At 50.6% G+C, this 10181-nt stretch overlaps 1 protein-coding gene across 1 annotated transcript in view; it reads right to left on the reverse strand.

Moving 5' to 3' along the window:
- MMP2 (matrix metallopeptidase 2) overlaps nt 1–10181 on the reverse strand; it is a 27137-nt gene extending 16956 nt beyond the window's left edge. The window contains exons 1-6 of the mRNA XM_008069957.2: nt 9754–10181; nt 6620–6846; nt 4700–4848; nt 3480–3608; nt 3077–3250; nt 1–149 (exon numbers count right to left, since the gene is read on the reverse strand). The exon at nt 1–149 is cut by the window's left edge and continues 16 nt beyond it. Of these exons, the coding sequence (XP_008068148.1) occupies nt 1–149; nt 3077–3250; nt 3480–3608; nt 4700–4848; nt 6620–6846; nt 9754–9906 (981 nt within the window). The 5' untranslated portion in view covers nt 9907–10181. The remainder of the gene's footprint in view (nt 150–3076; nt 3251–3479; nt 3609–4699; nt 4849–6619; nt 6847–9753) is intronic.

The following is a 10181-nucleotide window of genomic DNA, read 5'->3' on the forward strand; positions in this document are numbered from 1 at the left end:
CTTGTCGCGGTCATAGTCCTCGGTGGTGCCGCACCAGCGGTAGCCATCCGTGCGGCCCTCGGTGGTGCAGCTCTCATAGGATGTGCCCTGGAAGCGGAATGGGAACTTGCAGGGCTGTCCATCGGCGTTGCCACCCATGGTGAAGAGGGCTGGGGGAGGGGGAGAGAGGGGGAGGATGCAAATGAGAGAGAGACCCCTGCATGGGCACAGGGCTTGCTGAGTGCCCACCCGCGGGTTCACACCAGCGAAGTCGTGTTGTTAAAGTCGTGTTGAAAAACCATCTGTACTGGTTGGGAAAGAGCTGCTTCTCTGAGCTCCTGGAAGGACCCCCGCCTCCCTGGTCATTGTGATCCTTCCCCTGGAACTTTATGGACCCACTCCAGCAATGAAATGGTTAACTTCTGCAAATAACAGGGGCCAGAACCCTGTCTCAGTCCCAAGGTTACAGTCTACTCTGCCTGTTCATGCTCACACCATGGGGATTGCTAAATATATCATCTATGGCAGGCAGGACCGCAAGAGTCTCTCTCTCCGTTTGATCGTTAGGGAAACTGAGGCTTGGTAAAAGCTTGTTCCAGAACTGCTCCTGGACACATAAATGGAAGAAGTGGGTAAAGGCTGTCACTGAAAACTATAAAACACACTCATCTCAGTCTCCCTCTCGCTCACTTTCTCTGTCACATGCACACTTGTGCACACATACACACATGTGCCCAGAGAGAAAGTTTTACCTCCTTTCAACCCCAGGCCCTCTCCTGGATGGCCCTGCTACAGTCCCCGCAGGAGGGAGAGGGGAGAAGAGGAGGGAGAGAGGGGGAGGAGGCATCCTCAGGAATTTTTTAGCACACACACTGGGTTCCCTCACTGACCTACCTAAGATGGGGCCATGACTGGAGTTGAGGGAGAGAGTGGGGCTCAGAGCCTGGCCTATCTTGGATTCTCCTCCTCTTCCCCCATCCCAAAGCTACAAAATGGTGTCTCTGGAATTGCCAACTAGCAAAACCACAAGAGCGTAACAAAGACCATCTGTGCACAACGGCGCCAGAGGTGACCTCACCAGCCCCCATTAACTCCACAATGGCCAGAATGGAGCCTGCTCCCTGGTCTCCCACTGCAGAACCGGGAGCCCCGTACTCTCCCTACTCCCTTCTCCCCTCATCCAAGATACCTTGTCCTGCAACGCTGGAAGCAATGGGACCTAGGGAAGAAGCAAACTGAGTCCAGACACCTTGTGGCCTCGGAGTGGGGAAAGGTGAAGTGTTAACGTCAACAGATGCCAGCTCTCTGCCTCTGGCCTCCCATCAGCCACATTTCTATCACCCAGGAAGCCCCTGTCTCCTCCTGAATACCCTCAACAGGGAGAGTGAGAAGCAGACACTGACTCAGCAGTCAGCAGGGGCTGACTAATGAGAAGCTGTGCCTCAAGACTCAAACATATGCGTGTTGTGCGTACTTGCACCTGGCTAAACACCAAGTGCAAGGCTGATGTCCAATGCAGGGAAAAACCCTTCCCAAACTTATCAAATTCAGCTGTTTCCAATTCTATTTTCAAAGCATTCTGTTTCAATCAGAGGGGTGACGCATGGAAGTGTTCATGTCACATGAATCCCTACTGGGAAATGCAAAATACAGAAAATATTTTAATTTTAAAATTTCTGACTTATTAATGGTGAATGGCTTGAACTCTTACTTAATATGAAGTTTAGTTCTGGTAACAAAAGTGTAAACAGGAAGACAATTAACTAGCTTTGTTTCTTCTGTTAAGATGGTTGGTGCTCAGTGATTAGTCACAATAGGGTCAGAGATATTCCCAATAATGTAAATTACAGCCAAAAGAATGGAGAATCTTCAGTCTGTATAGACTAAAGCTTCCTTATAGGATGGAGAAGAAAGTAGTATTTAGAAAAATCTTTAGGTTTTTTCCAATATTCCCCAATTTTCTGAGCTTTCAATCTCTAGAATTATCAACTATAAAGACTTGATCAAGTAAGAAGTTGTCTATACCATCTTTCTATGGTTTATGATTATGAAGTGTGTCGTGAAATTTTTTTTTTTTTTTGAGTTGGAGTCTCACTCTGTCACCCAGACTGGAGTGCAGTGGCCGCTCCTGGCCACCGCAGCCTCGACCTGCTGGGCTCCGGCAATCCTTCCGCCTCAGCCTTCCGAGTAGCTGGAACTACAGGCATCACGCCCGGGCTAATTTTTTATTTATTGTAGAGATGAGGTCTCACCAAGTTGCCCAGGCGGGTCTCGAACCCGCGGGCTCAGGCAATCCACTCACCTCAGCCTCCCAAAGGCACGGGATTACAGGCTGAGCCACCAAGCCCAGCTGGTGAAATATTTTTGTAAAGGATTGAATGTGGTCTGTCAATAACCTTACCCCTTTTTAAAATGTTTCCTCCTACATGTCTTCAAAACCTCAAAAATGTTGTGTCTCAAGGACTGACTATCACACACATGCAAATACTGAGTCAAACCCAAGACTTTTGTTAAGATGCAGAGTTGTATACACAAGAGAGATAGACTGACAGGAGAGAAAGAGCCCAAGAGAGGCAGCTGGCATAGTCCCCATACCACCCCGGCCCCGCCACACGTTTTAGCTGATTCAGCATAAGGGCCAGGGCAGGAGCAATGGCTGAAATTCCCAGATTGGGGTCAAGTATGGCCAGGTTGGGGCCCAACCTTGGTCTGAGTTCTGCCTCCCTGTCCCACTGCTGGGCTTTCCACTCATCCCTAAGCTTCTCCTTATGCCCTTGAAACCTCGATCTCAGTTGGACTGTAGAGACTGGTTCTAGAAAAAAAATCACTGGTCATTTTCCTAGTTCTAAATATTACTGCTACTAGTGAGATTTCAAAAAACTGAATTGATTTAATCAAAGTATTAATTACATAATTGTATAAGTAGACACAGTGGTGACTCAAATTGGGATAGGGGCCTGAATGAAGGATGATGAGGGTAGGGAGGAGCTTGTTGCACAGTGGTGCCAGTCTTGGGGGTGTGGAGGGTGGGGAACAGCAGGGAGTGGAGGAAGCTGGAGGCCTGAGGTGGAAATCCAGGGCCAGGGCAGATGCTCACCTTCGTGGGGGCAGAAGCCGTACTTGCCATCCTTCTCGAAGTTGTAGGTGGTGGAGCACCAGAGGAAGCCGTCACTGCGTCCCACATCGGTGCAGCTGGTGTACTCCTTGCCATTGAACAGGAAGGGGAACTTGCAGTACTCCCCATCGGCATTCCCGTACTTCACACGGACCACTGGGGGGCGACACAGAGGGTGGAGGCTCAGTCTCTCCATGCCTTCCTTTGGAGACCAGGATTCTGACTCACTCAGGTATGTGACTTCCCTCCCCTCCCATCTCCCTAGTCCAAGCAGATGGAGCAGATGGAGTTGTCAAGGAAGCTATTGCCCTCGTTGCTAGGGGACAGAGAGGCATGCAGAGGACTGGAGAGGAGGTCTGAGGCATGCAGAGGGTCCCTTTCTTACCTTGCCCTTCTCCCAGGGTCCACAGTTCATCATCGTCAAAGTGGGAGTCTCCCCCAACACCAGTGCCGGGGGCGAAGGCATGAGCCAGGAGTCCATCCTTACCATCAAAGGGGTATCCGTCTCCATGCTCTGAAACATACCCTGGGCCTCAGCTTCTACTGTCCCAGCTGGACACTGAAACCCATCCACACCCCAATCCATGTGTGGAGCCCCTTAGCCCAGCCAGCATCTGTCTCCATCCCCCATCCCTTTGGGGTTATTCAGGACTGGGAACAGGGGATAAGTAGAGATATGCTGACCAGGTTGTTACCATCCTATGGTATTTGCTCCCTCAAATCTACATGGCTCTCAATATCTATACCACCTACTTTTCTTGTCTATACCACTCCCATAACACTATATCTACCCACAGACTCATATTGCCACCCCGGTGTCCTCATCCCTTACCCTCATTATTCCCAGTGTCTATACCATCTGCCTGTTGACTGATATGTATATCCTACATTCATGTCCTACTGCCACTAATACCCACAACACTAACTCTCCAGCTTACTTTGCCACCAAAATCCATATCACCCACCCACATGTCTACATGGTTTCTTGTGCCTACACCCTTTACCCTCAATTGCTATACCACTTAATGTCCATACTATCTACTTTCATGTTCGTGCTACTGCCAGCGTTCACACCACCAATTTGTGTGGCTGTCCTAACCCCCAGTTCGATTACACTTTCTTATGTCTACACTGCTCCACTGAACCTGACTCACTTTCATATCTACATTTTCTCAGTGTCAACCAGCATTGTCTTACAAAACTTGGATGGGATAATGGGAATATTCTTCATGTGTGCTATCCAGTATGATAGCCACTACCTGTGTGGCTCTTGAGCACTTGAAATGTAGCCAGTGTGACTGGGAAATAGAATTTTAATTTTGTAAAAATTTGGACTAATTGAAATGTAAGTAACCATAGCACCTACCATGGCTACCATAATAGACAGCATAGTAGACCCCTTGCTTCGGGCTTATACTACCTCCGAGTTACACCCTAGAACATTATCTGTCCCCACATCAGCCTGACGACTCTCTAGAGTGCTCCCTACTGGGCTACCCCATATAAGTCACCTTCTACTTTCTGGTCTAAGTGCCTTCAAGATCCACATGCTTCTCTAATGTCCGGTCTCTGCTCTGACCCCCTGCCGGCCCCTCTTCTGCCTACCCCAGCGGCCAAAGTTGATCATGATGTCAGCTTCTCCATCATGGATGCGAGAAAACCGCAGCGGGGTCACGCCACTCCAGACTTGGAAGGCACGCGCGAAGGCATCATCCACCGTCTCTGGGTCCAGATCAGGCGTGTAGCCAATAATCCTGGAGAGGGCAGAAATGCATGAGCAAGTGTGTACATGTGAGTGTGTGTGGATATGTGCGTGTGTGTGTGCCTGCAGGAATATGCGAGTGTACGCATAAGCACACTGGAAGTGCACAAGAATGTGTCTGCACATGTGTGTGTACATGTGAGTGTGATTACATGTGAGTGTGTGCTTGTAAATGTGAGCGTGTGCATGTACATGTGAGCATGTGCATGCATGTATGAGGAAGGGCCCTTACAAAAACTGGAATTATCATTTGGAGGGCAGGCCCTTTGTATTACAAGTTTCCCCTGCTAGGTAAGTGTTCTAGAAACTCATCGGCATCAGTGTACTAGCTAGCATTGTGTTGAGAAAGAAACATCCCGAGTTGTGCAAACAGGTGACGGGCTATTCTACCATAACAAGGCATGTGCCCACACCACACTTAGTGTTCAGCAGGGTTTTTTTTGTTTTTTTTGAGTTGGAGTCTCACTCGGTCGCCCAGACTGGAGTGCAGTGGCCGCTCCCGGCCACCGCAGCCTCGACCTGCAGGGCTCCGGTTATCCTTCCGCCTCAGCCTTCCGAGTAGCCGGAATTACAGGCGCGTGCTACCACGCCCAGCTGATTTTTTGATTTACTGTAGAGATGAGGTCTCGCTACCCAGGCGGGTCTCGAACCCGCGGGCTCAGGCAATCCACTCACCTCAGCCTCCCAAAGGCACGGGATTACAGGCTGAGCCACCGAGCCCGGCTGTTCAGTAGTTTTTAACCAAAAACGGCATGACCCCTGTGCCTCATGCTCCCTATCCACCACTCCAAGCAACTTTTGATTTGTCGTTTCCCCAGATGAAAAAAGTCCTCAAAGGCAAAAGTTTTCTGATGTGGAAGAGGTGAAATGGAAAATGGCAAAAACACTAGAAGGCATCAAAATGGATGAGTTAAAAAAACTGTTTTAAGCAGTGGAAAAAGCATCTTGATAGGTGTATTGCATCAAACAGAGATCACTTTGAAGGTGGCAGAAGTTTAAACATGTAAGAATAAATACACAATTTTAAACAAATTCTGGTGTTTTTTTTTTTTGGTTGCTCCTTGCATGTGTGTGCAGGTGCATGTGTGTGCAGGATGTGCAGAGCTCAATGAGGATAGCCCTCTCAGAATGCACTGAGTTCCCCTGAAATCTCAGACTGGCCAACATTTTCAGGTCTCAGGAATCTCATCTCTCACTTCTGATGGTGGAGGAAGGAAACGAATGGCGCATCCCAAGGCACAGGGCAAGGTTTTCACCCTTGGAATCCAGCACCGGCCACACAGACCAGAGCTCTCATCCCATTTAGCAACCAATTAAAACAACTCTGTAATATCAAAACCTAATTAGTCAGCAATCAGGGTCCCTCTGCCTGCCCCAAAGTCCCCATCTAATAATAAGATGACTAACATTTAGTACACTCTTGTCATATGTCAAACACTGTGGCTGTCCCCTACATTAGTGCAATCTAGCTTAGTTCCCCAACCACCCCATGTGGAAGGGTTTTTTAGTCCCATTTTGTAGTCTGGAAAGTCAATGCTCACAGCATTAAAAAGTAGTCCATGTCTCACAGATAGTAAGTGTGAGACTCAAGTCCAAGTCTGACTGACTCCATTTACTAAGAACTTTGTATCCAAACTCCCCAAGATGCCAAGGCCTCACACAAGATGCCTCAAGGGACTCCTGAGTGGGGAGAGGGCAAGGCCCAAGGGGATTCTGTGTCCCTTAGTCCAATGGCCCTCCCTCCCCCAGCCCCGTCTTAGCACCTGTATGTGATCTGGTTCTTGTCCCACTTGGGTTTTCTGGGAAAGAAGTTGTAGTTGGCCACATCCGGGTTGCCGCAGCGTGGCTTCCTCATGGTCTCAATGGTGCTCTGGTCAAGGTCACCTGTCTGGGGCAGCCCAAAGAACTTCTGCATCTTCTTTAGTGTGTCCTTGAGCACAAACAGGTTGCAACTCTCCTTAGGGCAGCCATAGAAGGTGTTCAGGTATTGCTGGAAGAAATGCGCCCCCCCAAGCCAAGAGCCATGTCAGGGGGCAGAGCACTGATGGGAGCAGGCTCAGCAACCAGTCCCCAGCCCAGTCCCACAGTCCAGGCAGGACATAATTCAGGGCTCCAAGAACATTGAATGAAGTCCTGGACTCCCAAACCAGTGCTGTTACCCATTAGCTGTTGGAAGCATGGCTACCACGTATTGGTGCTGGGTGCTGACTTAATCAGTGTATGTTAGCTCATTTAATACTCACAACTCTATAATGTACATGTGTTGTTCCCATCATACAGAGGAGAAAACTAAACCAGACAGAGGTTAAGAAACCTGCCTAAGATCACACAGATCACAAATGGTTCATCTGGATTTGGGACTAAGCAATTTGACTCCAGAACCTGTGCTAGAAACCACAACACTCCAGCACCCTTTCTCTACCCTTCCTTTACCTCCATCATCTCATTTATCTCCCCAACAGCTGGTAACTTAAGGATTATCTCCCCCCCTTTTTCTCATGAAGAGATTCAAGGACTGTGTGCATGGGCTGTGGCAGCAGACAGAGCTGGGTTCAAATCCTGGATCTGCCACTTGCAAAAAGAAAGTTGCCTTGTCCTTCAGGGGCTAGATGGCTGGCTCTGTCCAAACTGAAGTCAAAACCAAACAAGTCATTGCAGAAGTTCTGGAACCAACCAGCTCATTTATTTATTCTACCAATACTTTTTGGCACCTACCATGAGCCAAGCCCTGTGCTTCTGCTGGAGAAAACTGGTGAACAAGGTAGACCATTCTAGTCTCTAAGGTCCAAATCCCAGTGTAGGGAGGTTGATGGATCACAGATTAAGGACAATTAAATACGTAATAAATGCTATGTTAGAATGGTGCGAGGAGCCAGGAGATCTTATGACAGTAACCTCATGCTTGGTGGGGATAGTTAGGAAAGGGGAAATAGAGGGTACAACAAAAATAATAAGGCGGGCACGGTGGCTTATGCATGTAATCCCAGTACTTTGGGAGGTAGAGGCAAGGGGACTGCCTGAGCCCAGGGGTTTGAGACCAGCCCGGGCAACTTGGTGATACCTCATCTCTGCAATGAATCAGAGAATTAACCAGGTGTGGTGGTGTGCGCCTGTGGTTCCAGTTACTTGGAAGGCTGAGGCGGAAGGATTGCCTGAGCCCAGCAGGTCAAGGCTGTGGTGACCATGAACATGCCACTGCACTCCAGCCTTAGTGACAGTGAGACTCTGACTCAAAATAAATAATAAATAAATAAATAATAAGATAGTAGTGATGAATAATGCTTATTGAGTGCTTGCCTCGTGCCAGTCAAGTGTCTAATATTACCTCTCCTTTAATAGGTACCATTATTATTCCCAGTTTGCAGATGAAGAAACTGAGAAATCATCTGCCCAAGATTACTAGGTCGGTTGGCTAGTACATGGACTCCTTGAGTTGAAGCCCAGCTGTCTAAGTCCAGAACCATCTTCTTGAGATCCCGTTGCATTGCCTCTGGGCAACATGCACTTCCATTAAATGGAGAAAGTGTGAGACCCAAATAGCTTTGTCATGGTCCCATGCTTCACTCTCACCCCAGAAAGCAGCCACAGCATTATGCCAGCCAGCTCCAAGCCCTTGACAAAAGTGGCCCTCTAAATGTGTAAGGAAGCCTCCCGACCCACCTATCTAGAGGAGGCCTAGGTGCTGGAAAACTGTGGGAGTTGGGAATGGGTCAGTGTCACATCCTGAAGAAGTTCCCAGGGTGACACAAGAGCAAGGGAGTCCTGCCCTGGACAGGTTGGGGAGGAGGCTGGAGGATGAGGTCACTGAGTAACACAGGAGCAGACGTCTTGTGGGCTGGAAAGAACATCTCCAGGAGTCCTCTGCCCCAGGCGCTTAAAGTTAAAAGGGTCATGCCTTTCAGTTGCCCCCTCCATCCTCGGGCCCCACTTACGCAACGCTGCGGCCCGGGTGCCCCTAGAGTCAGCGCGCGTGCGCTCACAAAACAAAATCTGAGCCACAGCTTGGGAGCCCCGCCAGGAAGGAGGGCTCGCTGGCCGCTCTCCGACCCGAGCCGGGCGCAGTCCGCCCCCGCCCCACGCGCCGGGGCCCTCCAGCGCCTGCCTTTCCCTCCTCCCGCCCGCCTGGCCAGTTTTGTCCTCCGACCCCTTGGAGAAGTTCGAGGAAACTTTCCGAGGCCCAACCCAGGACCTGGAAACTTGTCCATTTGTCCAAGTTATGCATTAAGCCAAGAAAGAAAGATGCGCTCTCTGCTTCCCTCCTGCCCAAGTTACTTGCCAAAGGGTCCCCGCGAGCTGTTTATCTAAGTCCCCTCTTCTGATGTGTGCTGAAGGTTCCCCTAAGTTTGCCAAGTCCCGCTTTGGAAATGTTCCCTCCCATCCTCATGCGTGCAAAGGTTTACGCCAACTTTTGTGCCAGTGTACCCTCTTCCCAAAGCCATCAATTTGCAAAAGAGGACCCTTTTAGCAGTTTGCCAAAGGCCTACCAAGACGCTTGCTGAACTGCTCGGTTTCGAACTGCCCATATGTGTACAAAAGTTGTTTACAAAGCCCACCCCCCTTGCCAAATCCCCCAGACACTAGACAATGTCCCAATTATTTTCCAAAGGGGCCCTCTGCAGCAGTTTGCCAAGCCCCCTCCCCCTTCTCCCACTGGTCCCTCCTCCTCCCATCCTGAAGGTTACCAAATTGTTTATCAAAGGTCTTCTCTTCTTACAAAAGACCCTCCACCGTCCTGCAAAAGAGATCCTTCTGGTAGCCTGCCAAAGACCCCCCAAGCTGTTTACCGAGACTGCTACCCGCCGCCATGTGCCCACTGCGAGGGGTCGGGGGGGGTTCCCTATCCACCCGCTCCCAAGTCTGCCTAAACTTGTCCCGGTGAGCCAGCGTAGCAACTCACCACCGCCAACTCTTTGTCCGTTTTGGGGGCGACATCGCCGGGGAACTTGATGATGGGGGACGGCGCGGTGGCGGAGCGACCCAACAGGCAGCACAGGATGCAGAGCACCCCCAGGAGACCCACCGGCGCGCCACTGGCCCCTCGCGCCTCCATCGTTACTCTCCGGGCCCCGCGCGTCGCCCAGGGGTCGCTGGCTCCGGGCGTGTGGCCGCGTTGCCGCCCGGTGGGTGCCTGCTCCGCCGCACAGCGCCGCGCTCCGAAGGCCCCCCGGCTCGACCGCCTCGACTTTGCCCGGCTCAGTGGCTCATGGTACGGCCCCCGCGCCCCAGCCCTCGCCGCCGCCGCAGGTCCTGGCGATCCCTTTGTATGTTTTAAGTCCCAGATGCGCAGCCTTCAGCCACCGCCGGAGGAAGTCTGGATGCAGCGGA

This window comes from Carlito syrichta, unplaced genomic scaffold (genome assembly GCF_000164805.1).
Source record: "Carlito syrichta isolate Samal-C Ts95f unplaced genomic scaffold, Tarsius_syrichta-2.0.1 Scaffold312595, whole genome shotgun sequence".
Lineage (NCBI taxonomy): Eukaryota > Metazoa > Chordata > Mammalia > Primates > Tarsiidae > Carlito > Carlito syrichta.